The sequence below is a fragment of the Fimicolochytrium jonesii genome (genome assembly GCF_025526975.1).
Source record: "Fimicolochytrium jonesii strain JEL569 chromosome Unknown EV422scaffold_3, whole genome shotgun sequence".
NCBI lineage: Eukaryota > Fungi > Chytridiomycota > Chytridiomycetes > Spizellomycetales > Powellomycetaceae > Fimicolochytrium > Fimicolochytrium jonesii.
Window position 1 is genome coordinate 1,436,966 of NW_026515670.1, and position 27,330 is coordinate 1,464,295.

Here is a 27,330-nt window from a genome sequence, read left to right on the forward strand (position 1 = left end):
AAAAGAACGTCTGGACGCGTTTGGACTCGCCCCCTCGTCATCGGCGTCCTCCCCGTCGTATAAGATATCCCTCTCCCCTCATCGTTTGACGTTCACCCCTCCCCCATATACACCCCACCCCACGGCAGGATACCCATACCGCTCACCCCTACTCAAACAAGATGGTCCTGATAACCCTCAAAAAAGCCGAAGAATCGCTCTTCCTCTTTGAAGCCCCAGCGACATCTCCGCTCAGCGAGCTTGTCCCGCAACTCGCCAAGCTCCAGAACTACCGACTCAGGCTCAGGCGGCTTATCGACGGTAAACTACTCCTTCTTTTGGCAACACACCCTTTTGGCCTCCTTCTTTTGGATACTAATTGTTCATATCAAACAGCCGCAGAAGATCTGATCGAGTACGGCCCGCTGAAACCCGACGACCAGCATGGCTACGATGAAGATCAGCTGGAGGCGCTGTCGAAGGAGAAGCCGGCCACACCGCCTTTGAAGCAGGAGGTGGAGAGGGATGGGAGGAAGGTGTTGCTGAACCCGGATCCGACTGGGAGGCGGACTGGTGAAGGTACGGGGAGTTGGGAGCTTACCCGGGGGTGCAGTTTTTTTGCGGGACCCGGAGCGCTGATGGGAGCCCGGTGTGAATCTTCGTTACGCAGCGCCGACGGAGGATATGGCAGAGATCATCCAAAAGACATTGACGAATGCCAAGGCGTGTCTATCACAAGTACGTATCTTCATCCCAAGATCATATTGCCATCAAACTCCCGCCTAACCCCGAGACTCGCTCCCCAGGATCTAGTGAAATCCAACAAATGCCTCACATTCCCAGACCTCGACGAAGCATTCTCCAACATCCGCGGCGCAGTAGCGATCGTCTGGCCGATGGGGCTGCCTGAATGGGAACCGGTACGGGAGATATTGGAGGATAAGGAGGATTTAACGGGGACTGCTGTGAGTAGACGCGACGGAGGGGGAGGTCGTACAGCTGAGGGGGCAATTCTGACACATCATAATCAGGCATCAAAGGAAGTAATCGACATCGACACCGCCTCCCTCTGGTGGGCCGGCAAAGAGCTCCAGCGCGAAAAGAAACTCGTCGACTACGTCGGCAAAAACGACAAGACCAAAATCATCGTCAAGATCCAAAAGGTAACATGCCCCCTCCCTCTTCCGCCCCCCACCCCTCTCCCGTATACTCACACCCATCACAGAAAGGCCAAGGCCCACCCCTCCGCGAAGCGCCCCTCAGCGAACAACAGCAAAAGGACATGATGGCCTACTACTACCGCAAGCAGGAGGAGCACAAGAAACTGGCGGAGAATGATGAGGATGACTATGTGAATTCGGCGTGGGCGAATACTAAGGCGCTCAAGTCGGCTTTTAGTGGGGTCGGGAATGTCTCGTGGAGGCCTACGTAGGGGAGATTGGGCGTGTGTTTTGAGGTGGTGGGGTATTTATGTATCTTGGGATGTAATGGATTCGATAACGCCTATATGCCAACAGCTTTGGAAACCAAGAAGACAAATGGATCCATGTATGTACAGCCAATCGGAGCTCGAAAGACGGATGTCTCTACACGTACACTTCGCAGCACCTACCTCACCCGCGACCCTCATTTACGCGTCTCATCCCAGGAACATTGGACAAGATGGAAAGCGATGGAAGACGCGCGAACCTTACGCGTGAGGGGGGACTCAGCCCGTGAGAACATAAATCCGCCCTTCTCCTCCGCCCCGTTTCTCACAACACAACCGCTTCAACCACCAAAGATGATCTCCCACACAAGCCCCAAGTGAGTCAGTCGTTCCCTTTCCTCTCACCTATCAAGACCCCCCTTCTAACTTCTTTCCAATTCACAAACAGCCCACGAACCTACTTCGACATAACAATCGGGGGCACCCCCGCCGGCCGCATCGTCTTTGAGCTCTACAAGGATGTCGTGCCCAAGACCGCCGAGAACTTCCGCGCGCTGTGTACGGGCGAGGTCAACTCCAAGACTCGCGGGGTGCCGCTGACGTTCAAGGGAAGCGCTTTTCATAGGGTCATTAAAGGGTTCATGATTCAGGGGTATGTTGGCCGGAGTTTGGGAGGTGGGAGTGGTCTGTCGGGGGGAATGCTCATGAACGATTGCTCATGTCCTATAGGGGCGACTTCACAGCGGTAACTACCAGAGTCTGTAGAACTGAAACCGAACTGTTCTCAAGGGCTAATATGAAGGACGGGCTTGAATAGGGCAACGGAACGGGCGGCGAGAGTATCTACGGCGAAAAGTTCGAGGATGAGAAGTTCGAATATGTGCACGACAAGCCTGGACTTCTCAGCATGGCGAATGCTGGGCCAAACACAAATGGAAGGTACGTTAGGATAGTCTGCTGATGTTGCAGCGTCGGTCAACAGGCTTGACATGTGAGAGTAACCTCGATGTTTCATTATTTGCAGCCAGTTCTTCGTGACGACCGTCCCAACGCCGCATCTCAACGGCAAACATGTCGTGTTTGGTCGTGTGATCAAGGTACGGTGTTAAAATGCATATGCTCAGGTACGAGCGATCGCGCCATTGTACTCAACCTTCCTTACCTCGCAGGGCATGAACATCGTCCGCCGCATCGAAAACCTCGAAACCATCTCCGACAAACCTACCGAACCTGTCGTCATCGCTTCCTGCGGCGAACTCACCCCAGGACAAGACGACGGCGTCCCCACGCCCACCGACGGCGACGTCTACGAAGAGTACCCCGAAGACATGCCCGGCGACGCCGACAAGCCCGCCGAGGAGATGCTCGACATTGCGGGCAAGGTGAAGGTGTTTGGGAACGAGGCGTTCAAGAAGGCGGAGTACAGGAAGGCGGTAGAGAAGTATGAGAAGGCAGTGCGGTATTTGAATGCGATACACCCGAGCCCAGAGGATTTGGAGGAGTTGAGTGTGGAGCAGAAACAGACGTTTTTTGCGATTAAGGTTTCGTGTTTGTTGAATAGTGCTATGGTATGTTGGGCTTTCTTCTGCGCGGCGACCGCTCTACTAAATCCCTTCTGTTGGTGTTGTCCGTACTCACCTGCCCACCTTCCTTCCTTAGTGCCACCTAAAAGTTACCTCCTACCGCCCTGCCGTCGACACAACCACCCAAGTCCTCGACCTCTCCCAAAAACTCGCCCCATACGCCCCAACATTCTCCATCACCCCCTCCGACAAATGCAAAGCCCACTTCCGTCGCGGGCAGGCCCTCGCGGCCCTCAAGGACACCGACGCGGCGCTGGTGGACTTGCAGGCCGCGCTGGCGATCACGCCGGAGGATAAGCTGATCCAGCGGGAGGTGGCGGTGGTGCAGCGCGCGGTGAAGGAGAGGAAGGAGAGGGAGAAGAAGGCGTATGCTAAGATGTTTGCTTAGAGGGTTAGGTAGCGTTGATAGCAGGCGTAATGATAGTTTAGATGGATAATCATGATAAAGCATCTTTACATACTATCCAAAATTACTGGTACATAGCGAGCACAGAGTTGGTCACAGAGATCGCGCCGACTCTGACAGCTGGACTTTGCAAAAAGTGGCTTCGAACCTTTCGAACTTTCTGGCCAAACTTCAAATCCACAAGTCTCAACAAAAATGACATTCCCTCAGGTCGACGCCGTTCTGCACTGGCTAAGCGCCGCCTCAACTACTAATACGTCCTCGCTGGACAAACCGTCGGCCCTCAAAGCGACCGCAACCGCCACCGCCACGTCAGACGGCCGTACGGTGATCATAACCGATGAAGTCCGCGCGGAGGGAGGTTTTCTGCTGAATCACTTCCTATCCCGACATTTGCGAGCGGATGACCAAGAATGGAAGGTCGTATTGGTTGGAGTTGCGCAGACACTGGGGCACTATGGGGCTGTTGGGAAGAAGCTGGTATGTTGGGGCGGTTTTTTCCTTGTTCATACAGACTTTGGATTCCTGACCGAATGATCACCAGGGTCTGAATATTGCGGCATATCAACAAACTGGAAAGTTGACCTTCATCGATGCGCTGTCAGGCCTTTCCGGAAAAAGGAGTCCGCTAGCGAGGGATGAAACCCATGTTCTCCGGGACCTGTTCACAAACATCGAAGCGGCGTCGCACACCTCGTCCGGGGTCCACCCACACAAACTATGCCTAGTTATCGATGACATCAGTGCGTTCTCCTACTGCGGGATACAAGCGAACCAGACCGCGGCGTTCATCACGAACTGTCTGAAGCTTGTATCACAGGTGAGCATGCGTGCTGATAGTACGCTTTCCTCAGCGACCCACTAATCGATAGCCATTGCACATAGACCAATGGTTGCTTTGTAGGCTTACTACACGATGCTAACGCGCTGGAGAAGGACCTTCCGGATCTCTCTCGGCTGAGTAAAGCGATTCTGCATAAGGCCGACTATGTCTTGCATGTGCGGATGCTGGAAAGTGGAGCGACGCAAGGAGTGGATGGGCAGGTGAGGATTAAAGCTGAATGGTCCTTGATCTTTCACACCAAACAGCTGAACGGCGCTTGTTCCGCTTTACGTCTCCGATTTCAGGTGTCATTCTGCCGCGGTCCCCTCCTCAGTAGAGATGTCCCGTTCCATCCTGAAGTACTGCACTATCAAATCACGGATGCGCACGTGCAGTTTTTCAAGAAGGGATTTTCCAAGGGTCTGCTCTGATGCGGCAGTGGATATGGTGAGGTGGTGAGGCTTTGCAAGCCTTGTCGCCTCACATTCGCGGGAAGATAGGGGCCTGTAGACAGGCCTCTCGCCAGGCCTTCCAAGACCCCAACGAGCTTTGTGCCAAGAACTCACATGACCGCGCACAGGTTGGCAGGCTATGATGAGTCGGCCGATGCAAACGCCATTCGGAAGAGGCTACTGCAGGGCGGACATCGACTTGCCAGCAAATCGAATGGTCCACACTCGGCGGGTTATTTGAGCACTGAATGACTCCCATGTCCAGTTTGGAACACCAGACGAGGTAGTGTCCAAAACCAGTTGTTCCGCCTCACTCCCGCTACGGCTCCGGTTACGCCAGGGCACAATAGGCGGGGCAAAGGTAGAATACTTAGATATATGTACAAACTCAGGTGGCCAGCACAAATCGGTCGAAATCTACGATCTATCTGATTCGCGAGTTGTTGGTCGCCCTTCATCTACGGCCGATTGTCAAAACGCACCCTTTCTGGAAATGTTCTTGTATGAAAATAGGCTAGTATTACCTCGCTTACAATCATGACGCACTTACGATGCCCTTTCTGACGGCGTTGGTACTTGCTCAGGTTTGCCGTCTTTTGCTGTCTCTCTTGAGCTCGGTTGTCCGTTATTCCCCTGCTGCTGTGAACCAGACGACTTTCCAGATCCTGGTCTCCCCTCCGCCTTGCCCTGTTCTCTCCGTGGGCCTGTCGCAGGAAGCCTTCCGCTCGCTCTCCCAGCAGCCGCGGGTGCCCCTCCACTGCCACCTTTACCATTGGAAGTCGCCTGTCGTCCAGACGAGCTCTTATTCACGACATCCTTCGCTTTCCCACCAGCGCCTTCGGCAAAAATCCTCGCTCTTGCCGCGGCATACTCGGCCTCACGGTCTGCCTGAGACTTCTGACTGGATCCGGAAGGGGTACGCTCCATCTTCTGTCCCGATGTAGGTGTATTTGTATCACGTTTCAGGAGTTTCACTTGAGGTACATAGCTGACTTTGTCGGTTTCGATTCCTCGGAAGTTGGCTGGCAGACTTTAGGGAATTTTCCGAAGAGAACTCTTAATTCCCGTTGTTTACAAACAGCTGTGTAGGTATGGAGCAGCTCTGACAAGTACTCACGTCGAAGAAGCTGACTGGCCCGTCAAAGGTGGCGGCAGCGCTATAGGCTCGGCTGTTTCCCACTACAGGCGATGGAATACTCGTCAATGAGCGCTATATCAAACACCGCTGCGGTATCACGATGGTAGATACAGTACTTCGTCTTCCCACGAGCCATCCTGTTGATCCGCAACGTCGCTCATGAGGGCTCGATCGTGGGAAACGAAGGTGGCGCACGTCCTAGGCGCTGGCTCGCTTAAGATGGCGAAGGATGCACGCGACAGCGGTCTCTCACTCAACGCTGCTTCCTGCGCTCGCTCTTCCGCTCTCTGCTTTTGCGCTCTCTGCCTTCATCCGGCCAACAGCTCGTCCTTGAACAATCCATAACTACAAACGCTTGAACCAAAATGGCAGCAACAACGCTCTCCTTCCCTCCCTCCACTCCACCATCCCTCCCACTCCCCAAACAACAACCCCACCGCTTCACTGACACCGCCCCGCACAGCGCAGCCATCCAAATCCCTTCCACCTGGCGCACAGCGAAACCCAAGCGCGAGAATGAAGTGCAGACGGACACCATCCATGTGAGGGACGTAGAGGTGCAGGTGCTCGCGAGGAGGGATGCCAACGTGAGTACCACCGCTCCGTGTGATTTCCAGGAGCATGATCTGAGGAGCGATGAATCTGATGTTGAATACAGATGCCGCTTCTCCTATCCAGCTACAAACAGATCCGGAACCGCCGCCTCGATTCAGACTACTTAGCACGTACGATCAAGGCGCGATGCGGGATTTCCTTGCTGGCGCAGAACCGATGATCTCGGCGCAGTTGCTGCAGAACATCCGTAGTTCTGCATTCGATGGTAAGTTTATACATTCACATTTGAAGCTTCACCTGCCCCACGCCGTTAGGTACCTATTGACACGCATGAACAGGCTGGCTACCCCAATGGCAAACCCCCCACACATCCACCACCCTCCTGCACGAGCTCGTAGACCCCAATCTACCCTCCGACATGCTCATCACCGACCTCTCGTGGAACAAGAACGGCACCACGGTTGCATGTGGGTATGGCCGACTGGACCATGAGAGCTGGTGTGGGCATAAGGGGGGTGTTGTGACGTGGAGTTTGGGGGGGAGAGGAGTGGGAGAAAGGCCGGGGTGGGAGGTTGAGACTGAGGTGTGTGAGGGGGTCGTGTGGGGATGGTTGTTTGGAGTAGTGGTTGATGAGATGTCTTGCATGGAATAGAGCTGTGTGATGTGCGTAGCCTTCCATCCTGAGCTCCCATCACGGATCGCCGTAGGTGTCTACAACGGTAAGCTCCACCGGATAGGCTCACCATCGTCCTATCTTCACAACTCACATTCATATGCACAGGCCAGATTCTAATCCTACAAACGACTGACATCGCCACCTCCATCGTCGCCATCTCGCGCATGAGTGACGAAGCGCACCAGGAGCCTGTTGCGAAAGTGGAATGGGTGCGCAGCGATAAGGAGGGGGTCTGGAATGTGAGTTGGGGCTACCTATGTCAACCCCCATTGAGGAATAGGGAGCTGATCTGCCTTGCGATTAGATTGTAAGCATCGCAAACGATGGCAAGATCTTGACCTGGGATCCGAGTAATGGGCTAAGTATGCCGATTGCGGGGTGAGTCTCGGTTTCCATTTGTATGGCCATACATTTGTTTGCTCATTCCCTTTCGAATTTCCATCGATATCAATGTTATGCGACCATTGTCCTGTATCCTGCAGATCCCGCCTGACGATGGAAAAAATCCCTCGCAAATTCCGCGGCGGCCCCACGGTAAAATCCGACATTGTCCTCGGCGGTTCGTACTACTCCATTGCCTCCTTCCCCCCTTTCCCTGAACTCACCCCGTCCTCCCCATAACAGGCACAGCATTCTCCCTCTCAACTCCCACCCTCCACTCCCAAACCTACATCGCAGCCACCGAATCCGGACACATCATCAAATGCTCACGGGACCTCTGCACACCCATCAGCACCAATAAACCCCAGCATCAATTGTTGCGAAACCCGATAACATTTGCGTATGAACCCCATACGGGAGCGGTGAACGCGGTGGCCTGCTCGCCGTTCCATCGGAATGTGTTTGTGAGTGCGGGGTCGGATGGGGGGGTGCGGGTTTGGAACGGGTTGCAGGTGCGTTCTTCTTTGTTTAATGTTGTTGTTGAGACCCACTGGCGAACTGAACATCTTCCATACACACACAGCCAAAGCCCCTCCTAACACTCTTCCCAACACCCTACCCGCACTCGCCCCTAGCCCTCCTCTTCTCCCCCACCCGCGCCACCGTCTTTGCGCTCACAACTTCCACCGGCTTGCTGCACATCTATGACCTCGCTTCCTCGACATCTTTACCGCATACGACGGTGCAGTGCACGGCGAACGCAGGGGTTGCAGGGACCGCGTTGGCTTTTAGTGGTGCGGTAGGTGTGGGCGGGGAAGGGCAGTATTTGGCGACGGCGGATGCGGAGGGAAAGCTGAGAGTTTGGAGAGTTGCGAGTGGGTTGGCGGAGGAGTGTAATGGGAGGGAGTGGGGGGTGGTGGAGAGGTTGGGGAGTGTTTTGGGGGAGTGAGTGTACCTTACCTAACGTCAGCCCGGACACATCATACGATCGTAGAACTGAATGTTGGCCAACTCTCCATCCCATCGGTGACGAAGTTAGCGATCTTGCGGATACAGGATACTCTGCTCTGCTCCATCACCTCTTAAGAGCTCCGCAAACGAAACTTGTGTAACTAAGTTATTCCGCGTGGAAGGCTATAACTTCGCGAAGGCTAAGGCACCCGGCCATCCACATCACACCGCTCTCCACGGCATCCTCCCTCGACATTTTCGAGGAGTTACGTGGAGAGACACCCTCAAACAGCCGAAACACACTGCAGCTATGATCCGCAGCTCTCTGCTAGCCCGCAGCATCCGCCGCTCTCACTTACTGCGGTCATCCTCGGCGTGTCTCGCAATTCACAATAGCCATGTCGCATCCTTATCTCGAGCCCCGTCCCCCACATCGCCATCAACGTCCTGTCTCCCAAACGCACGAGGCATACGTCTCTACAGCAGCAGCAGCAGCACCCCGTCTCCCAAAGGAGAAGACACACCTCCAACCGATAGTGCGGACGCTGACAGCATAGACTCCCTCAACATAGACGATCTGATGGAAGCATACCCCTTGGAGTTGACCGGTGACCCACGACGAGGGCCATTCGAACCGGTGCCAAAATGGTGGCCTTGGTTGGAACGGAAGTTTTTGGGGCCGGCGAGGAGAAAGGTTGCGAAGCTGACGAGTGTGTCTTGGTTGGAGACAAGGAGTCCGAAGGTATGGGAAGCGGGTGTTGCGCGTGCGATGGTGGTTATCTGCTGCGAGCCGAGTGAGCGTGGGTGTGTAACTGCATCGAGCGATGCGAGCACGAGCGGAGCGAATTCCTTGCGCCAAAGGCGCAATACCTCTAACCATCGCTCTTAGCGAGCTACGCTCCTGCCCCACCGCATCCCAACATCCTCGTCGCGAGCGGGAGCGAGCAGGGTATCGTTTGTTGATGGGTGGTTGATGGATGATGGTTGATGGTTGTTGATGGGTTGATGGTTGATGGGTTGCCAACCAACTTCTTTTCTGTAGATTGACTCATCCGAACCAGAAGGCGTAAAATACTTCCCCGACATCTTCCTCCGGGGCAGCGTCCTCGCCTTCGCCTCGCTTATCCCGCGCCTCTCCAACTGGGACGGGCGGCCCGAAACCGACAACGGTCTGTCCTCCCTCCTCGGCCCCGAGCTGTACGACCGGTTCCAGAAATCACACGCGGACCTCACTGCCGCGGGTATCCGGATTGAAATCACGTTTTTTGACCCGGCAGGTGACCCGGAGGCGGCGGAGGCGAGGAAGGCGAGGCGACCTGAACCGCCGAGGACGTTCTTTGATGAGGAGATTGATGCGGAAAGCCCGAGGATGGGTGATGTGTGGTTTACGTTTGGGAAGAAGGGTTTGGCGACCTCGACGTTGTTGAGAGGGAGGGTTGTGAGGCGGATGAATCCGTTGACGCTTGTCAGGGATCTGAATCCCAGTCATTACCTCTACCGCGAGGTCACTTTTGGTGCGTCTTTGAAAACCCCCTTATGTAGCACAGTCTGCATGGACTAGCGCTCTAGTAGTGACCCCTCATATCGCGCAGAATACGTAATCCCGAAATCCTCCATGCCCCTCACCACCCTCTCCACCACCTCCGTCCCCGTCCCCGTCTCTCCCGCCTTCACCGACCGTCGCACGGCCATGGATCTTGGCCAAACCGTCGGCATCGACCTCTCGATCCCCATCTCGCTCGACATCACGCTGCACCATATCCGCACTAACACCGTCCTCGCGTCGGAGGCGATTGATCGGGATGTGAATATGAGGATGGAAACGGGGCATTTTGAGGGGGGGTTGGAGGGGGTAACGTGGAGGGTGGCGGATGTGGATTGGGTGAGGGCGGATGAGAAGGTTAGGGAGGAGGAGGAGTGTTTGGGCGAGGCGCCGGGGGATGATGATGAGGAGGAGGATGAGACGCAGCAGAGGAGGAAGCCTGATGGGTTCTAGAAAGTCTTCCCCGTGCCAGCTGGCATTGTATATACATATATAGCACCCCACGCCGCTTAGGGAGAAGATGGGACGGGAGCAAACTCCAGCGATCGGAGCTTCCCTCAGCAGGTCACTGAACGCGCGGAAGGCGGACTTTATGTGACGCGATGCTCCAATGCAAGACGTGTGAGTTTACTGGGAGCGTATGAATGGGAAGCTCGCAAAAGAGGCATGCTACAAATATGACAGGCCAGAGAACAAGAAGAGGTGACAGCGGGGATGCGTGTGAAGTTCATGAGATACGACAACCTGATGAGCGACACAGTGACGCCGTGATGCACGGCCAGCGCGGGGAAATCCGATCGGTGTGGGACTAGCGGTGCTATGTTCGTCGCTCGTTTTGCTCGGGTGGCAGGATACACTGCTCACGAACGACGGGACACACTTCGCTGGGAGAGCGCTCATCGTCGTTATTGACGGCACACGCGTCGAACGCATGCTGTCGATTCAGAAACTCCGCTCCCCATCCCTCCGCTGCCGTCTCTCCTCGTCCTCCGTGAGCGCCGCAAATCGTTTTCCTCTTCGGACCGCCCCAAACGCCGTTGAATTACGGTTAATCTACTTGTCGCGTCCCCAACTCGCAAGCAAAACGCATCACTTTCTTTTCGCGTGGGTGGGGTTCTTTCGTTGTGAGGAAAGTTCGCGCGATGGTGCATACTCGGAAGGTAGGCCAAGGTCCCCTCAGTCCCCTCAGCTTCCCCCATTTTTTCGAATGAAATAGCTTCATGGCAAAACGGGGGGGGGGATGGAAAAGTCCCATTCCGGAGGCGGGCTGACTGGGAACTTCAATCCTTTTTTTCCTCAAATCCGGGCCAGAATCGCCAGTATGACGGCACGACCCCGGACGACGTCTACGAGATCCAGAACCAGATCGGGAAAGGGTCCTTCGGGGAGGTAAAAGATCAAGAAAAAACCAGAAAAAAACAAACCCACTCCTCCCCCTGAAATCCAAACCTCCCCCCAACCACGGCAGGTGTATCGCGGCATCCACCGCCGCACCTCCCTCCCCGTCGCGATCAAAGTGATAGATTTCGAAGAATCCTCCGACGACATCGACGAGATCCGCCACGAGATCTCCATCCTCTCCGCGCTCGACTCGCCCTACGTCACCAAGTACTACGGGAGCTATGTCAAGGGGACGAAGCTGTGGATCGTGATGGAGTATTGTGATGGGGGCAGTTTGTTTGATCTCGTGAGTGGGGGGGGAGTGGGAGGGGAAATGCCATCTTATCAGTCCGGTTCGTTTTTTAACGAATTTCCTTTGCGTGTAGATTAAACAGGACCCGTTGGATGAGACGGTGGTGGCGGTGGTCATGAAGGAGTTACTGAACGGGTTAGCGTACCTGCACGCGCACGGCAAGATCCATCGGGACATCAAGGCCGCGAACGTTCTGTTGACCGGGGGTGGGGAGGTCAAGTTGGCGGATTTCGGGGTTTCTGCTCAGGTAGCGTTGTTTTTTCTTCTGAACGGGGCGGGGGTTGGGGAACATCGGGGACATGGGGAACTAACTGATGAGATGCATGACTGATGGTTGTAACGCAAAGGTGACGGCGACGATAACGAAGAAGAATACATTTGTGGGCACCCCGTATTGGATGGCGCCGGAGGTCATACTGCGGTCGGCTTACAACGCCAAGGTAGGTTGTCCCCCTCCCACATGGGCACTTGTGAGTGTGACCTCGGTTACTTTTTCTCATTTCGCATATGTGTGTAGGCAGACATATGGTCTCTCGGGATCTCAGCGTGGGAACTCGCAAAGTACGTTCTCCCCTTCTCCATCCAGGACCAGAACATCACTTTTGAATTTGACAGCCCCCTCAATCCCTCTGATTTGAATAGAGGCCTACCCCCGCACGCCAACATCCACCCCATGCGCGTCCTCTTCATGATCCCACAACAACCCCCGCCCACTCTCCCCGCGACATTCTCAGCCCCCTTCCGTGATTTCGTCGCACAGTGTCTTGCTAAGCGGCCGAGTCAGGTAATCAAAACATGTCATACGAGAACGTCACATGCACATATGTGCTAATCGGATGATGATGATTTTAGCGTCCAACAGCACAGAGTTTGTTGAAACATCCGTTTATCACGGGTGCGAGGCCGTTGAGTGTGTTGAGGGAGAAAATTGCACGGTTTCGGGAGTGGAAGCGAGGGACGGACGCCGGCGTGACTACTCCCGCCGCCCCGCCAAAAGATGTGGAGGGCGGTGTGACGTACGTTGCCCATCTCCATTCCGATTCCAGTTCCCAATCGACGTGGATATTGACGTCGTTGTTATCTATAGTGAAGACCCCGAGGCACCGTCGAGTATCGCGTGGGATTTCGGCACGGTTTCGCGTACGCTGGGCGGCAAACGGCGGGAGCGTGACACCACGACGCAGTTAGCGGACGATATCAGGCCGGTGGTTGTCGCGAGCACGTTGCGGAAGGAGTCGAAGGTGCAGCGGGCTAGTGTGCGGACACTTGGGCGGAGGTAACGCATATAGTTCTCAGTGTGAATTGACACACAACAGCGGAGGAGATTTGGTTTTTTTGCTGACCGTTTTGGTGTGTGCAGTATCGCATGGGAGGACGAATTCGATATCCAGACGTCGGCCGAAGAAGCTGCCGCAAAGCCGGTATCCCCGCATGCCTGGTCCCGCGGCGTCGCACCACCCTCACCCTCACCCTCTGGCGAATCCAAAACATCGCTCAAGCCCCCAACATCCTCAAATTCAGATCCCGCGTCAGAATTCGCATCCACAGCCACCACAACTGCCACCACGACCCGCATGACTGTCTCCTCCTCGTCGGGCTCAGGGTCGACCACCTCCACCTCCTCCACGCCCTCGCAGATCCGTCGACCGCCGCAGCCGGTGCTGCAGGTGATATTGCAGGCGATGGTGGAGGCACAATCACACGCCCCACCGTCATCCCAACGGTGCCTCTCAGCAGTGACGCACAATCTGCAGCAGCTGATGAAGAGCGATCCGATGGTATGTGGGGTTGTTGGGGAGGCGGTTTCGAGGTGAGGTGTGCTGGACATCATCCGGGGGTTTTGTTGCTGTGAGGGTCATTTTGCTGATTTGCTTTCTGGGGCGTGTTCGCTCGGCTGTCGAGAACAGAGGGTTGCAGATTCCGTCGAAATCAAACCCGGCCCCAACGTCGACGCCGTGTTCTGAAGCCCCTCATCAACCCCGGGAGTCGCTGCCGACAGGTCCATCGATCATCATTCCGAAGCAGCTTCCTCCGCCTTCGACAGTCGTCGTCCAAACGACTCCTAAGACAGTTCCAACCCAAGTCCCACAACGGTCCCCACTAGCAACCCAGCTGCTCATGCGGTGGAAAGCGCGGGGGATGCCGGTGGTCCCATGACGCCCTAGGGAGTTCGCTGCCCAGATCCCATCTTTCTGCACATACGTAAAAAACGCGTCCATACCCCAATTGTAAATACACTACATCATCGCTCGATTCTCGTCACTTGCGTTTCATCTTCGTCGATGCCGACCTCGCACCAACAGCAAACAGTGACCGCAAAACCATAACGACGCCCAGAAGAATGACCATATACGTCGCCACAGCAACCGGCACATGATCCCGTTCCCGTCCAACGGGTATATCCACCGCGTACCTCCTCCCCATCGCCAGCGTCACAGCCTGGTCGCGCCGTGCATACAATTCCCCCACCCCCGTATTCCCCTCCCGCACCCCATCAAAAAGGTACGCGGCCCATTCCCCAACCTGCGCACGTGTATACACTCCCGCATCCTCAGGAACCTGGTACCGCATATGCACCGGAACCGCAATCTCAAACGGCTCCCGGTCCGATTCCACCCGTGCAAGATCCACCCGCACAAACACCTCATTCGGCCGTGCGGCGGGGTCGTCCACAGGTACCTCCAGGTCCGCGTCGCCGAGGCATGTGACGGTGACGGCGGGATGCCACTGCGTACGCGCGAGCTCGAACCGGTCCGCGAAGGATGACGCCGGGAGGTGGAGGGTGATGAACACGAGGGCGGCGTCGGACTCTGAAGGATGCGAGACGGTGAAGTGGACGGTAGGGTGGAAGCCGTGGGTGGGGTGGAGGGTTGCGGAGACCGATGGTGATGGGATATCGGTGGCTGTTGTTGTGTGCGCATGAACACTATCCTCCTGCGCCTTAACCTTCGCCAACCTCGCCGCGTTCCGTTTCCCCAGCACCCGCACCATGTTCGCCCGCTCCGACTCCGTCAAGGTCTCCCAGTTCTTTATCCTCGATAGGGTGCCATCCTGGGGGGGTGGAGAGAACGGTGTTTTAGTGGGACGGAGGGCGGACAGGAAGATTGTGTATGATGTACTGTAGAACCTACGGAATTGACGACGATGGGACCCAGGTGGTCGAGCGCGACTGTCTGGTTTAGCAAGGTGCTTCCCGAGGCTGCGGTTGGGCTGTGTTCGAGTGCGGGGGTGCCTGGTTGCGAGGACATCTTGCGCTGGTGAAGGGGTTTGGGGGAGGATGGGGTTCTGTGCGTTGTCCCCGAGTTGCATCCAGACTTTCCTATGTCTTTTTTTGCGCGGACAGCAGGTACAGTCTGTACGAACAACGGGAGATAGACTCAGATTACCGCTTCAAATACTCTTTGAGCCAAGACCAGTGCCCAATGCAATAGAAAAATCAGACTTCCAATCCATGACGAAACCCTACCAACATTTGGCAACAGTTGTGTTCCTCAACCTTCCTCAACCTTTTTCTTTCTTATGATACATGTTTTTGGGAGGAGTATTACATTCAGGGCAAACTCGTAAACAGAACAAGGGGGCAATAGACTGCAAGCAAGCGATATATTTCATTCAATTCTCGCACACAAAAAAATCCCCAAACACGAGGGGATATGGGAATCAAAACCAGAGCGAGGGGGGGGTTGGTGGTGCTAGAAAAGAGCTAACCCTACGAAACGGGGACGCCACAAAAGACACATCAGAAAGCTTCACTCGAACAGGCACGGGCCACTTTTTCTCTCTTCACTCCCCAGTCAAAACCCCAATAACCCTCTCCACATCGCCCTCATGCACTCTCAGCAGCGCGCGGTTGAGGGCATCGTCGGTGAAGCCCATGGAAGCCAGGTTGCGGAGGGCGCGCGCGACGGTCGGTGGGTCGGTCGGGGTCGCGGCGGGGATGGTTGCGTTTTGCGTGGGATTAGAGGCGGGGGGCCTAGGACGGAAGGCGGAGTGGGAGAATATGGGAGTGGGCAGTGGGCGGGCGGGCCTTGAAGTGGTAGCGTTGATAGGAACGATGGGAATGGTGGTCGGCTTGCGAGTGGGGCTCACCGCTGCAGAGCTGCCAGTTTGAATGCCATCTTCCACACGAAGCGTACCGGTTGTGGTCTTGCTACCCGAAGCCGAGGCCTCAGGGGCCGGTGTGTCGAGGCTGATCCAGGCCGGTGTGTCCGTCGCGATACTCACACCAACATCCTTCCCCTTCTCTTCCATCTCAACACGCTCAGCACGCGCCTTTCCCTTGCCATGTCCCTTCCCCTTCTTCCCCTTCCCCTTCCCCTTCCCCTTCCCTTTCCGCCTCTCCCCCTCACTCTCCGAACTCGAACTCGACGAACTCGAACTCGACGACGAAGACGAGCTCGAAGAAGAAGAAGAAGACGTGTGTCGACGATGACGGCGGTGTCGTTTCTCGGGGTACGGTCTGCCCCTCACATGTCCGTGTCGACCGCCCGACGGGGCACCCGAGAACATCTTCGACAGGAACGTCAAGGGGTCCGGTGGCAGCGGTACATCACCAAACGCATCCGCAAACGGACCGTGGGGATGCGGAGGTGGTGGTGGCGGCGGCGGGACAGGATGTTCGTGCATCGGGGGCATCGGCGGCATAGGCGGCATACCCATCCCAAAAGCGGGTCCTGTGGGCGGCACCGGCGGTGTCGGCGGGACCGGAACACCGCCCTGACGCGAAAACTCACGTTCCCACCGTCTAACCTCCCGTTCCGCCTTCTGTTGCTTGCGCTGGAGACGGTGGAGGGCTTTCATTTCGCGGCGGTGGCGGTGTTTATGGTCTCGGTGGTGCTCTTTATGTTCGCGGTGCTTTTCTTTATTTTCCTCATGATCGTGGTGGTGGTGGTCTTCGTGTGCGCCAGAGTGCGGGCGCGGGTGAATGATGTGCTCACGCTCGAGGTCGTCCCACATCGTGCGGTGGTGGTGGTGGTGGTGGCCTTCCGCGTGTTTCTCGGGACGATAGGCGTGTACGTCATCGGCACGTTTCTCATGGCGGTGGTGGTGCTCATGTCCCTGATGATGGTGAGGGCCGTGGTGGTGTCCGCCTCTGCCCCGACCGCCAAACCCAAACCCTCCGCGGTGTCCAAACTCAAACCCACCCCTCTGGCCAAACAACCCTCCACGGTGTCCAAACCCACACCCTCCCCGGTGGCCAAAGAACCCACCGCCGCGGGAGGCGGGGAACCCACCTGGGAAGGAGGGGTCTAGACCTTCCTCCTCTTTCGGTGCAGCGGGGTCAGTGTTTCCAAACATGAATCTGAACGGACAATCCCGTTGAGCGTGGCGGCCATCACGCTGATGGTGGTGGTGGTGGCCCCCTTCACGATCCGCGCCCCGGGTCTGTTCAGCATCGTTGTATACTTCCTCATCGGCACGTCCTTCCTCAGCAGTCGTATCAAACGCAAACGCCGCCGCAGCAGCAGGGTCGGTAGTGGCGTCCGCATTTCCAGCAGATCGAGCGGTTCCCATGAAAGCCTCGCTCTGCCCAACAACATGCCTCCCAATCCCCTGCACCAACTCCGTCCACGCGCGCTCGACATCCCTCAACCCGCCGCCTTCGTTCCTCGCCTCACCGACCACCTGCGTGGCTTCCGCGACGACGCGGTGGACTGTTTCGGCGGAGACGTCGAGGGCTTCGGCGACGACGTTACGAACGATGGTGGTGAGGTGGGGCGCGAGGCGGTTGAGTTCGAGAGACATTGTTTCGAAGTAGTTTGGGAGGGATTCCATTGGGTTTGCTGATTCGGTTGCGCTAGGGGCGGGCTCCGCGCGGGGCTCGCTGTGGGTCGAGCTGGCATCGTAGTCGTATGCCTTTCCTTTACCCTTGCTGTCGATGGGAGGGACGCTGGTGTCTTCGGCGGATGTGTCCGGGTATGTAACAGGGTCAGCGGAACCCGACGGCAGAGGCGAGGCGGTGGAGGCGTTAGGCTCGTTCACTGCCGGGTACCGAGATAAAAAAGCGTCAATCTCCGAAGTGGACGCCGGGATCGGGGTCGGAGTTGCAGCGGACGAAGCCGAGGCCTGCTGAGTGACTTCGGGAATCATCTCCTCTTCAGCTTCTTTCAGAAGCTGCATGAGGAGTTTCATCGGCATCCCAATAATCGAGTCTTCATCGCCCTCACGCGCCAGGAGGTATGGGTGAAGAAGGGGGTCATCGACCACGAACCCACCACAACTATGCATCACATCCCCCTTCCGGATCAACTCGTCGACAACCTCGTTGGGCACGGAGGCAAAGTACTGGCGCGCAACGTCAACGCCCGCGACTCGTTTACCCGTCTTGGTGTTTGTGACGACTACGGCGGAGTGCGTTTCGGCGGGGGCTTCTTCGTAACTCTTGATATAGTGGCGGCATTCGTCGGCCGATTCGGGCTTCTCGCGGACTGTGCCGGCGAAGCCGACGACTTGATCGGTTGTGATGACGAGAGAAGGAGGGGTACCGGCTGGGATCTGCGAGGCAAGGGCGGCGGCCTTGGCATGGGCGATGGCGAGTGCGGTGGCGGACGGGTCGTGTTCATCACGGCCCGGCACGGCTTTTTCATCGAGATCGGGTTTTAGGACGGTGAAATCGACATTGTGCTGCCTCAGGATTGTCGCACGGAACTTGGAGGACGAGCCGAGGATGATCGGAAGCTTGAATGAATGAGTGTCGTAAACGACTTGTTCAGGGACTTGTTCCATTTGAGTCGAATAAGGAGCTGGTTCGGCAGCGGGGGTCTCGACGGGTTGCGCCTCGACAGGGGTCTGCGGGACTACGTCCATCTGAACGTCGTCACCATCGAGGAACTCCCAGGAGCCGGTCCGCTCCTTGAGAGTCGAAACCGGTTGCTCGACGTCCGAGGTCGCGGCAGCAAGAGCAGGAATCTCAAACTGTCCGGCAGGCTCGACCTTCTTAACATCCAACCTCATGCACCAGCGATCAGCAGCAACCTCCATGTACTTCAGACAAGTCTCCACCTCCGCATCACTATCCAAAGCAACCCAATCCCCATCACGGTCCTGGTAGGTGATCTGGAGGGGAACGTCGTTTGCGATCTTGTGGGTTGTTCTGACATGCTGGGCGAGTTGGGCGAAAAGTCCAAAATAATTTGCAGAGGAGGCGGGGAAGGAGAAGGTGCGGGTCGTGCCGCTATAGGTCGCTTTGACGGCAACCTCGTAGGGAAGTGACATTGCGGCCGGAAAAGTGAGGCTTGAGGCTTGTTGAGGCTTGTTTGTAAGTGCGGCAGCCGGAAATCTACTCAGGACAATTCGAGGCTCGGATGGACTGCTTTGAGTGAATTCGGGTTATGTAGATGGCAGCAAGGGTATTATTTTTGACTCTGTACAAAAGAAGGACCGCTAAGTAAGCTGGTGTGCCTTCTGGTTGAGTTGCGGAAGGGCTTGCCCAAAACCCAAGCCTGTTTTATAGGCAGCGGAGCGACCCTTCCTTCCGCCTTCCCGAGTGCACTTACCCACGTCCCACGCTTCTGTTCCACTATGGGGGGGAAGGCGGGGCAGTGTGTTCTGTTCGGGAGCCGTGTGTTCCACGGCGTTCCGCTGGGGGTTGCTCACCCGCTTTTTGGAGCGATACGCGGCTAGGTGCGAGATACTGTACGAACGTGGCTACTTCTCAGACGAGGGTGGGGAAGGGCGGGAAGGGTCTTGGCGAAGGGATATCCACGAAGAAACGGGAGGGAGTGTGTGTGTTGATAGGAAACCCCACGGCGAACAAGGGCGGGCGGTGCTTATCGAGAGAGATCCCTGCGAGTTCCTTGGCGCTCCTCGTTGTCATTTCCGCCTGTCATTGGAGGCCCGTGACGTGTTCGTGTTCCCCCCTCCCTCCGCCTTCCGCCTTCTCTGGTCCTCGCAACGGAACCGGGCGCTACGATATACAGTACACATCCTTTTCTCATCGGAAAACTTAACCGGTTGAGGGCATCTATTCGTTAGATAGTGGGTTTGGGTCATCAATGTGGTTGTATTATAGATATAAAAAAAGAAAAGGAAAAAGAACCGCGAAAGCCCTGTGTGATGGACAACGTCGCCATCGAGGAGTTCAACACAAAGGTGGGGGTGGTGAAAGGGATGAGGGAAAGGTGGGGAAAAAAAAGTAAAAGAAGGGGCGTCAAAAGAAGTATAGGTGGGGACGGGTCGACAGGCGCTATCGAAAAAAAAAACGGTGGAATACAAAAGCTTTGGGGGGAAGCAGCTATGTAAGAGAGGGACGGGGCGGGGCGATTTTGCACAAGTGTCCTGTCCTGTCCCGGACTCTCGCCTCCCATATCCGGGATAGTCTATGTGAAGCATTTTGCCCGAATTCTCTACTCCTCGTCACCAGGCATGACGACCGCTGCCTCCGCCGTTCCAGAACCAGCCTTCTTCTTCTTCTTGTTCTTGTTCTTTTTCTTCTTTTTGGCCGCTTCCTCGTCATCATCGGCGGAGGGCATCGTGGGCACGGCCCCGAATTTGCTCGCACCAGTGGTAGTCGGGGCAGTGGCAGTGGCAGCAGCAGGGTTAGCGGCGCCACCGGCAGCCAGTTTGGCCTGCTTGAATTTCTTGACCGTCTGCCATTCGTCCTCTTGTTTGGGAAGCTCTTCGAACTGCTCGTAGGCCGCGGCGGGGGCCGGGGCCGGTTCGGGCGCTTTGGGTGGGAGAGAGTCCTTGGGCGCTATTGGTTTCGCAGGCGATGATGGCCGTAAGGCGGTGGCGGGGGCGGCTACGGCCGGCGCCGATTCGGCCTTTTTCTCGACTTTCGCAGCGGGCGCGGGTGCGGGGGCGGCGGCGGCTACGGATTTGGCCTGAGGGGCTCCGTTTTGTGTGCTAGCCGTGACAGGGGCGGGCTTTGCGGGAGCGGCGGTAGCAGTGGGAGCCGGCTTAGCGGGAGCAGGGGTCGTGGCTGGTGGAGCCTTGCTCACTTCGATCGCGGGCTTCTCGTCCAAAGCCTCCACCGAAGCAGTATCAGCAGCACCGGCAGCCTTCTTCTTCTTGTTCTTCTTCTTCTTGGCCGCCGCGCTCGATGCGCCGTCTTCCGACGGCAGGTTCTCCAAACCCTTCTTGGCCTGCGGCTCAGAGGACTCATCCTCCTTCTTGGAAGATGCCGCCTTTGCCGCCTTCTTGGTCGGGACCGCCTGCCAGCCCTCATCCTTCTTCTTTGTCGTTCCGTCCACATAACTCCAGTAGTTGCCCGTGGAGCTGTCGCGGCTCAGAGATGGTGGGCTCGGCGCCGATCGGCCATCAGCCGGCAACTTACGCCCCTTGCCACCGCGGTGCACCTGCGCGCGTCCGCTCCACCCGGGAACATTCGGCGCAGAGGAACTCTCAGCGCCACGTTCACTGGACACATCCTCCTCATCATCAATGCGGGCTTCATGTCTCTTTTCAGCCCTCTCCCGCTCCGCTTCCTCGCGTTCCCTGTCCCGCGCGATGCGTTCGGCTTGGTCTTGCACGATGTTGTTGATCAGCTCGCGCGCATGCTGGACGCTTTCACTGGATGTACCACGAATGACGACAACGTCTTTCACGTTCTTGCTTTCGCCGCGGATGAGGTCAATGTCTGCCCCGCTCTCCTCGCGGAGACGATTGATCGTCTGTCCTTGTCGGCCAATGATGTGGGGACGGAGGTCGGCGTCAAGTTGAATGCGGGCAGAGTGGGTGAAATTGGCCAGGTCCTTCAGGAGATTCTCAACCTTCTTGACAACCTTGGCAACGACGCCGGTGTCTCCGCGGAGAACGAACGATCCGTTGGCTTCTCCCTTCAAAGCAGCTGGGTCGAGCTCGGGGAAGAGACCCGTGTCCTGCTTGACACGCTTGGCAATATCTTTGAGCGAAGCAACTTCAACCGCGTGGTCCTCGCCAGTCGTCGACCTCAGCTTTTCGAGCAGAGCTTCCGGGATCGGCACGCTCTGCACAGTACGGATCTTGGAGCTGATCTCGTTCTTGGCCGTCTGCACCTCCTTCTCCTTGCCATGGCGAGCCACAATGTGAACGGAAGCAGTGTCGGCAGCGTCCCCATCGCGGAACCAAATCGTGACGCCCAACTTTCTTATCATGTCAACCAGAGCGTCACCAAACCGTCCCGCGACCCGGGGCACGTCCACAGAGGGCACGCTCACGACCTCCGTGATGGCATCAACCTCGTCCAGCTCGACGAGCTCGTAGTCTGAGAAATCCTCCGTGGCCTGCTCTTTCAAGCCTTCGTTGACGAGCTTGCCAAGTTCCTTGCGCACGTCGGGCAGCAGTTTGGGGTTTCCTTTGAGCACGATGGCGTCTTCGGCGGTTTTGAGGTTCATGTTCGCTTGCGGGAACTGGACCTTGACCCGGTCCTGGCCGCCGAATCGCTCCATGGCAGCGCGGATGCGCGCACCTCCAGGGCCGATGATCAGCTTATGTAAGTAGGATGGGATTTGGACCTCGACGGACTCGACATTGATCTGGAATGTGATGTGCATCAGTAAGTTGTATGCATGTGGGGCAGTGATAAGACATGCTTACGTTGTCATCAACAGCCGACTTTATGCTCTCCGCAGCCCCCTGACAGTTCTGACGGCTACCCTCAATCACACACTCGGTTGAAGCCTCGTCATCGGCAATGTCGTTGAAGTCAATGCGGACGTTATACTGGTCCTTGATCTTCTGGATCTTCGCGCCATGACGTCCAACAATATGCGGCAGCGCAGCGCGCGGGAACTGGAACGTCACACTCGACGAGTTCAAGAGTTCGTGTTCCACTAGGGCGACAAGCTCATCGCGGGCGGGGCCAACATCACTCTTGCTGCCCTTGATAACGACGTTGCCAGGTGCAGAGTCGGTGGCTTCCACCTCACTGACATCCACATCCTCATCGTCATCTTCTACCTTGGCTTGTTGCTTGCGCTGACGGTCGACGAAGCGGACCTGGACACCGTGCTTGTCGGTTAGCTTCTTGATGCCCTTGCCCTCCTTGCCGATGATTCGCCGCAAGACCTTGCGACGGATGTCACCGCCAGCTTCCTCCACGACTTTGCGGGCGGCGGCAGAAACAGCGGCGAAGAGGTCGATGTCCTCCGAAATCGTGTCGGCGAGCTTCTTTGCCCGCTCTGCAACGATACCCTTCGCGAGTTCAACGATGGTCTTTGGGCCGTACAGCGTGACGGTATCCTCCGTGGCCCCGGCCTCAACCTCAGCGCGGAGGTTCAGGTTCGGCGGCGCAAGCTCCTTCTCGTTGACTTTGCTCTTGTGCACGTCGCCAGACGCAATCTTCTCCCTGATCGCACTGACGGCCCATTTGAGGTCCTTTCCGTTTCCGACCAACCTCTTGCCGAGACCCTTGGGCACCTTCAGGACTTCGGTGAAGCTGCTCATGAGCTCGACGTGGCGCCATTCGGCTACTTGCTTCTGGATCTTGTCCTGGACTTCGTGTGCCTCCTTCTTGGGTCCACGGATGACGATGGCGCCCTCAGAGTCCTTCCCGGGGACGGCTTCTTTGGCGTCTTTGCTGCTGTCAGCGGACTTTGGGAACTTCACGGTGACGGCGTTGTTATACTCGGACAATAGTTCCTTTAGGGCCGCGCCTCCGGTGCCAATAAGTCTTCCGTGGTACTTGGAGTCGATGTTGACGTTCAGAGTGACCAAGTCCGCCAAAGCCTGAGCTTGAGATTCCAACTCCTTCTTCAGCAGGTCGACCAGCTTGAGGGCTTCTTCGTCACTGGCAGCGAGGTTTCCTTTCGCCTTTCCGGTAGGAGCTCTCTTGACGACAATGATGACCTCATCGGAAGCATCGGCTTCGTGGGCAACAACCACATCGACGAATCGACCATTCCACTCCGGCTTTGCCTTCATGTTGGCGATGTTTTGCCCTTTCTTCCCAATGACAAACTTGTGCAATCCGCTGGGAATCTCAACAGCACCAAAGCAGAGAGTCTCTCCCCATTCTTTGATGCTGCTGTATAGGGCGGCACGAGCTGCGTCGGTTTCGCTTTTCGTCTTGCCTTGAATCTCCAGGACGGGGTGAGCGTCGGATGATTTTTGGCTCTGAATTGTAACGTTATGCTCGCTCTCGATGCTTTTGAGGTGGGCGCGTTCCTTTGTGTATAAAAATCGCATAAATAGTTCAGGCTGAACCGAGGAGGCGATAGTGGCGCCTACATCGACCTCATCAATAATGATCGAGTTGGACTGGAATATATCGTAGAGTAAGTGACAGTTCGGGGCAAATGGCTCCATACCGTATGAAACATCTATTTACCTTCTCGATGACCAGTTGTAAAGCGGTGCTCAACATCTCATCGGGACCACGGATAGTCACAATGTCGGAGGGATCGGCCGTGAGAGGAAGATCCACATGGCATCCAGTCTTTTCGAAAATCTCCTGCAGCGTCACGCCCTTGGGCCCGATGATGAAGCGATGTTGGCGTTTCTTGACAGGGATTTGCAGAGTTCGTGTCGTACGTTTCTAGAGCCCAGGATTAGATTGTATCATGTCGCAAAGACTACTACTAGTGAAGTACTTACAACTTGCTCATAGATGGCCTTCAAGCGTTCTTCTGCTGCTAGCACAGCTGAGCGTTCGCCGATGATCTTGATATCGGCCGAAGTGGATTCTCCCGCGTTTGAAACCGTTGGTGGAATGTGAATGCGGGTGTTGGTCTCGAGCTCAAGAAGCTGAACTTGCGATCCATTTGGCCCGGCAATGAAGGGGTAGTAGGATCGCTCTACGTTCATCCGGAGGGTCCTCTTGCTGGTCTAGAGGAAAAGCGGTTGGACACTCACTAATGTGATAGGCAGGGAACTTTATGCATCACGTACCCTCTGTGCTACGAGCTCGTCCACAGCCTTCTTAGCTTCTTCAACTCCTTCGTAATCACCGATAATGATGACTTCTTGCTCGGGTTCATCTTCGAGCAAATCGTCTGTGTCAGCGGCAGCGGGCTCTTCCTCCGATGTTCTCGGCATGTCGATCTTGGTCATCGTGCGTGCCATCAGGCTCTTGATGTTGGCACCGGCCTTTCCAACCAAATGACGCCTCACAGAGATGGGTATCATCACGGTCTCCTTAACCTATCGCCAAGGAAGGTCAACGCACCGCCCCATATACAGCTTACGCGTGAATGATTACGCGTACCTGCAGCGTCAAAGAGTTGATGATCTCCCGCTTCGTCTGCTTAACAGCTTCCGGTTTGCCGCTGATGATAATGGTCAAAGTACCGGTTTTCGAGTTGGTAGACAGATCAACTGACGTGCCATGTCGGGAGGTGATCTGCTTGCACACGTAGGCAGCTGAAACAGACTTTCCCTTCTCGTTTTGCAACGGAGCCTGAGTATGGGTGAGATATCAGTCTTTCTGCCGGTGGGACTGTGGACTTCAGCTGGCACCATACCTGCAACTCGGAAGGAATCTCAAGTCGCTCAGTGGCTTTCTTCGGCCTGGCAAGGCCACCCGCCGTCGGAGCACCCGGACGTGATGGGGCACCCGCTGCAGCTTTCGGCTGCCCCGAGGGTCCTTTGGCAGCCCAGCTGCCTAAAGGAGTTTTGCCTGGGGTGGCAACCGGCAACGCAGGAAACAGGTCCTGGCTCGACATGTCTAGGCTGTTTCGTTCCGGCTCCGGTGTAGGCGGAGCCTCAACGACAGGCTCTGGGGCCTCCTCTATAACGTCCGGCACGGGGTCGTCATGGTACGGGTCCGAGGATTGCGGTGTCGAATCAGGGTGCAGCTGGTTCTGCAGCTGATCGAGGAAAGAAGACCCGGAACTCATGTTCATACTGGGCTAGCGGACCGAGTCGAAAGAAGAAGGATTGAAAGCAAGTGCGATATGCCTGTCAGCGTGTGACTAGTTGTCAAGAGCAGCTGATCTGGTTGCCAGCGCTTCAAAATCCTTACCCAACGCGAAAGTCGGTATCTATCAGTCTAGAAGGTGGAAAGCGAAGACTGAAGCAATGGCGAGCAGAGCTTTTCGTCTCCCTAGTTGCTATGGTTTGCGAGAGTTGCGTGTTTGTATTAGCGATGAGTCCTTCCCGAAGTCGGTGATCACGGCAAGCGTGTGAACCTTACCCGCGAAAACGCCGTGAACGAGCCGCCGACAGGATCGTGAACAGACAAGCTAGCGGTGAGAACTGCGAGAGGATTCGACCGTGCGCTACGCCGAAAAGACTCGCTTTGCCTTTGGGGTTGGGTATGCGGGTTGGGAGCCTGTTGCGTGCGTGGGTTTGTGCGTGCGCCTGCGGTGGGAGTTCTCTGAGTTGTTACAACTTACCAGCAGCGGCTGGGGGGGACCGACCACCTGTTGTTTGTGCCTGGTTGGCTGGCTGGCTGGCTGGTGGTTGGGAATGGACTTGCGGCTTGCTTCAAGCTCATCATCATCATTTCTATATCATTTGGGGATCTTACAGTAATAAGAAGTTGGGGTTTTTGCCCAATCAGTTGTTTACCGTCCGCCTGCTTCCTTTAAAGCAGAAATCTGGGGCCATTTAGCGATGGCCGCTCTATCCCGCATGCATGCCCCCAGCCCTCTCCTCAGGCCGCTACTTGAATGTGCTTGGCATGTACGGACAATATATATACGTCCGGGTTGCCATCCTCCATATCCTCATTCTCATTCGCCTCCTAGAGTCCGCCGAAGCATCGCTCGATGAACTTTGAACACGCCAGGCCTGCACAACTTTGGCAATTCGCCCAGGTCTGCCTCTGCTTCGCATTCTCCAAGACCATTGGGGGTGGATGCTTCGCATTCATGCATTGAACTCCGAACTCCCGATGATTGCAAGGGGATATACCGCACATGGTACAGTATCTGCCCGACGCGTACCCTTTGCAGCCTGACTGATGAAAGAGCCACGACCGCTCCGCTGCATGCGAGGTGGTGCTAGAGTCCGGGCGCGCGCCAGCGTCCTGTCAAGTATAGGCAGTGGGTGCCACCCCATCTGCTGCTGCATGCATGTCTGTCATTGTCGGAGGGAACGGCGGCCTGATGTTGAATAGACCAGCAAGCTTGTACATTGCGTCGGGCGGAGCACGTTTGCCCAGCTAGCTATCGCTGTTGACCTCAGAAGTCCTCTCGGACACCATTGAGGAATTCAATGCATGCATGCATCGCAATCCCAATCAATTTATGGACCCTCATTCCAAGACAGGATCAGCACGGCATCGAAACTGGCATGATTGGCGATGGAATAGGACCGTCTGACGCGTAGCCAAAGCAATGATGAAGGGAGACCGCAACTGATACAGTAGTAGCAGTACTGTACATACGTTGCGTTTGCGCCGGTACTATAGGCCTCGGGTCTACATGTAGATCTACTATAGAAATTGGGATAAGGCTCACATGCTGCTGCTGCACCGACATCGGAGCAGGGAATGGCTCAGGTCCACCCTGGCTGCGCCACCCAAACGCTCTACGCGTTACCTTAAGGCACAATTAGGGAAATTAAAGCAGTTTCCTCACAAAACCCTCTTTTTTGAGCAGCCATACCATCCCACAGACATGCAGGACGACCTATTCCCTTTGCATACGGCTCCAGTTGCCTACTTTGGCCAATCCCCTCTAAGTGTCTGTGGGGGTAGCTGTTGCAACAAACTTAACACAGAGGCCCAAAAGTCTGAGTAGTAAAACTGTCTTTCCTTGGCCGTTTTTGGGTAAAACTTACCAGTTAGAGGTGTCAAACCCCGAACCAGTGCCTTCTTCACCAAACTGCCTAATCAATCTTTCTGCTAGCATGTCTGGCT

The 27,330-nt window shown here is 56.1% G+C and overlaps 10 protein-coding genes across 10 annotated transcripts; 6 read left to right on the plus strand and 4 right to left on the minus strand.

Annotated features, from left to right (window-relative positions):
• Window positions 1–2: 2 nt before the first annotated feature.
• Window positions 3–1,411, plus strand: EV422DRAFT_605904 (uncharacterized protein; the record flags this gene model as incomplete). The annotated part of the gene is made up of 6 exons (XM_053073789.1): window positions 3–300; window positions 376–558; window positions 650–717; window positions 786–944; window positions 1,011–1,142; window positions 1,205–1,411. Exons 1-6 carry the CDS (start codon window positions 162–164, stop codon window positions 1,409–1,411), a joined length of 888 nt encoding a protein of 295 aa, XP_052928912.1. The 5' UTR covers window positions 3–161.
• A 216-nt stretch (window positions 1,412–1,627) lies between these two features.
• On the plus strand, window positions 1,628–3,487 carry EV422DRAFT_517861 (peptidyl-prolyl cis-trans isomerase D). The gene is made up of 7 exons (XM_053069483.1): window positions 1,628–1,785; window positions 1,857–2,060; window positions 2,138–2,153; window positions 2,226–2,347; window positions 2,433–2,505; window positions 2,578–2,976; window positions 3,068–3,487. The coding sequence occupies exons 1-7, from the start codon at window positions 1,652–1,654 to the stop codon at window positions 3,377–3,379; spliced, it is 1,260 nt and encodes a 419-aa protein (XP_052928913.1). The 5' UTR covers window positions 1,628–1,651; the 3' UTR covers window positions 3,380–3,487.
• Window positions 3,488–3,500: 13 nt separating this feature from the next.
• On the plus strand, window positions 3,501–4,937 carry EV422DRAFT_249913 (uncharacterized protein). Its single transcript, XM_053065734.1, has 4 exons — window positions 3,501–3,877; window positions 3,942–4,217; window positions 4,283–4,441; window positions 4,526–4,937. Exons 1-4 carry the CDS (start codon window positions 3,593–3,595, stop codon window positions 4,649–4,651), a joined length of 846 nt encoding a protein of 281 aa, XP_052928914.1. The 5' UTR covers window positions 3,501–3,592; the 3' UTR covers window positions 4,652–4,937.
• Window positions 4,938–5,037: 100 nt separating this feature from the next.
• On the minus strand, window positions 5,038–6,326 carry EV422DRAFT_249955 (uncharacterized protein). Its single transcript, XM_053065735.1, has 5 exons — window positions 6,069–6,326; window positions 5,927–6,008; window positions 5,790–5,851; window positions 5,223–5,702; window positions 5,038–5,159 (listed from the first exon to the last, which is right to left on the minus strand). The coding sequence occupies exons 2-5, from the start codon at window positions 5,969–5,971 to the stop codon at window positions 5,144–5,146; spliced, it is 603 nt and encodes a 200-aa protein (XP_052928915.1). The 5' UTR covers window positions 5,972–6,008; window positions 6,069–6,326; the 3' UTR covers window positions 5,038–5,143.
• EV422DRAFT_250776 (WD40-repeat-containing domain protein) lies at window positions 5,876–8,527 on the plus strand. Its single transcript, XM_053065737.1, has 9 exons — window positions 5,876–6,397; window positions 6,489–6,630; window positions 6,704–6,948; window positions 7,018–7,084; window positions 7,147–7,280; window positions 7,346–7,419; window positions 7,524–7,600; window positions 7,666–7,934; window positions 8,006–8,527. The coding sequence occupies exons 1-9, from the start codon at window positions 6,176–6,178 to the stop codon at window positions 8,369–8,371; spliced, it is 1,596 nt and encodes a 531-aa protein (XP_052928916.1). The 5' UTR covers window positions 5,876–6,175; the 3' UTR covers window positions 8,372–8,527.
• A 2,427-nt stretch (window positions 8,528–10,954) lies between these two features.
• EV422DRAFT_250578 (Ste20-like serine/threonine kinase) lies at window positions 10,955–13,817 on the plus strand. Its single transcript, XM_053065736.1, has 11 exons — window positions 10,955–11,076; window positions 11,228–11,305; window positions 11,385–11,603; window positions 11,683–11,856; window positions 11,957–12,049; window positions 12,127–12,170; window positions 12,252–12,393; window positions 12,462–12,625; window positions 12,697–12,885; window positions 12,970–13,419; window positions 13,517–13,817. The coding sequence occupies exons 1-11, from the start codon at window positions 11,059–11,061 to the stop codon at window positions 13,764–13,766; spliced, it is 1,821 nt and encodes a 606-aa protein (XP_052928917.1). The 5' UTR covers window positions 10,955–11,058; the 3' UTR covers window positions 13,767–13,817.
• Window positions 13,818–13,868: 51 nt separating this feature from the next.
• EV422DRAFT_564545 (uncharacterized protein) lies at window positions 13,869–14,857 on the minus strand (the record flags this gene model as incomplete). The annotated part of the gene is made up of 2 exons (XM_053072206.1): window positions 13,869–14,660; window positions 14,741–14,857. 2 exons carry the CDS (start codon window positions 14,855–14,857, stop codon window positions 13,869–13,871), a joined length of 909 nt encoding a protein of 302 aa, XP_052928918.1.
• A 212-nt stretch (window positions 14,858–15,069) lies between these two features.
• EV422DRAFT_517934 (uncharacterized protein) lies at window positions 15,070–15,907 on the plus strand. Its single transcript, XM_053069485.1, has one exon. It carries the CDS (start codon window positions 15,136–15,138, stop codon window positions 15,718–15,720), a length of 585 nt encoding a protein of 194 aa, XP_052928919.1. The 5' UTR covers window positions 15,070–15,135; the 3' UTR covers window positions 15,721–15,907.
• Window positions 15,908–17,696: 1,789 nt separating this feature from the next.
• On the minus strand, window positions 17,697–18,335 carry EV422DRAFT_492284 (inosine triphosphate pyrophosphatase-like protein; the record flags this gene model as incomplete). Its single annotated transcript, XM_053067591.1, has 1 exon — window positions 17,697–18,335. A coding segment is annotated over one exon (639 nt), but the record flags the coding sequence as incomplete, so codon positions are not given.
• Window positions 18,336–19,902: 1,567 nt separating this feature from the next.
• On the minus strand, window positions 19,903–25,512 carry EV422DRAFT_250904 (uncharacterized protein). Its single transcript, XM_053065738.1, has 7 exons — window positions 24,989–25,512; window positions 24,733–24,924; window positions 24,417–24,668; window positions 24,123–24,353; window positions 23,857–24,063; window positions 22,125–23,786; window positions 19,903–22,063 (listed from the first exon to the last, which is right to left on the minus strand). The coding sequence occupies exons 1-7, from the start codon at window positions 25,367–25,369 to the stop codon at window positions 19,955–19,957; spliced, it is 5,034 nt and encodes a 1,677-aa protein (XP_052928921.1). The 5' UTR covers window positions 25,370–25,512; the 3' UTR covers window positions 19,903–19,954.
• Between the last annotated feature and the right edge of the window lie 1,818 nt (window positions 25,513–27,330).

Bases quoted from the DNA above. Each gene is read 5' to 3' on its own strand.
- EV422DRAFT_250578 (XM_053065736.1), top strand. The intron at 12,886-12,969 runs GTAACGCATATA...TGGTGTGTGCAG, and splicing joins GTGCGGACACTTGGGCGGAG to TATCGCATGGGAGGACGAAT. The intron at 13,420-13,516 runs GTGAGGTGTGCT...TGTCGAGAACAG, and splicing joins GTTGGGGAGGCGGTTTCGAG to AGGGTTGCAGATTCCGTCGA.
- EV422DRAFT_250904 (XM_053065738.1), bottom strand. From the start codon at position 25,369: ATGAACATGAGTTCCGGGTCTTCTTTCCTCGATCAGCTGCAGAACCAG. The intron at 24,354-24,416 runs GTACGTGATGCA...CTTTTCCTCTAG, and splicing joins ACGAGCTCGTAGCACAGAGG to ACCAGCAAGAGGACCCTCCG. The intron at 23,787-23,856 runs GTAAATAGATGT...GATATATTCCAG, and splicing joins TACAACTGGTCATCGAGAAG to TCCAACTCGATCATTATTGA.
- EV422DRAFT_249913 (XM_053065734.1), top strand. From the start codon at position 3,593: ATGACATTCCCTCAGGTCGACGCCGTTCTGCACTGGCTAAGCGCCGCC. The intron at 4,218-4,282 runs GTGAGCATGCGT...CATTGCACATAG, and splicing joins GTCTGAAGCTTGTATCACAG to ACCAATGGTTGCTTTGTAGG. The intron at 4,442-4,525 runs GTGAGGATTAAA...CTCCGATTTCAG, and splicing joins CGCAAGGAGTGGATGGGCAG to GTGTCATTCTGCCGCGGTCC.
- EV422DRAFT_517934 (XM_053069485.1), top strand. From the start codon at position 15,136: ATGTTTTTGGGAGGAGTATTACATTCAGGGCAAACTCGTAAACAGAAC.
- EV422DRAFT_250776 (XM_053065737.1), top strand. From the start codon at position 6,176: ATGGCAGCAACAACGCTCTCCTTCCCTCCCTCCACTCCACCATCCCTC. The intron at 6,949-7,017 runs GTGTGTGAGGGG...TGCATGGAATAG, and splicing joins GGTGGGAGGTTGAGACTGAG to AGCTGTGTGATGTGCGTAGC. The intron at 7,935-8,005 runs GTGCGTTCTTCT...ATACACACACAG, and splicing joins GGGTTTGGAACGGGTTGCAG to CCAAAGCCCCTCCTAACACT.
- EV422DRAFT_517861 (XM_053069483.1), top strand. From the start codon at position 1,652: ATGGAAGACGCGCGAACCTTACGCGTGAGGGGGGACTCAGCCCGTGAG. The intron at 2,348-2,432 runs GTACGTTAGGAT...CATTATTTGCAG, and splicing joins GGGCCAAACACAAATGGAAG to CCAGTTCTTCGTGACGACCG. The intron at 2,506-2,577 runs GTACGGTGTTAA...CTTACCTCGCAG, and splicing joins TGTTTGGTCGTGTGATCAAG to GGCATGAACATCGTCCGCCG.
- EV422DRAFT_249955 (XM_053065735.1), bottom strand. From the start codon at position 5,971: ATGAGCGACGTTGCGGATCAACAGGATGGCTCGTGGGAAGACGAA. The intron at 5,852-5,926 runs GTACTGTATCTA...CATCGCCTGTAG, and splicing joins ATGGCTCGTGGGAAGACGAA to TGGGAAACAGCCGAGCCTAT. The intron at 5,703-5,789 runs GTGAGTACTTGT...AATTCCCTAAAG, and splicing joins GGCCAGTCAGCTTCTTCGAC to TCTGCCAGCCAACTTCCGAG.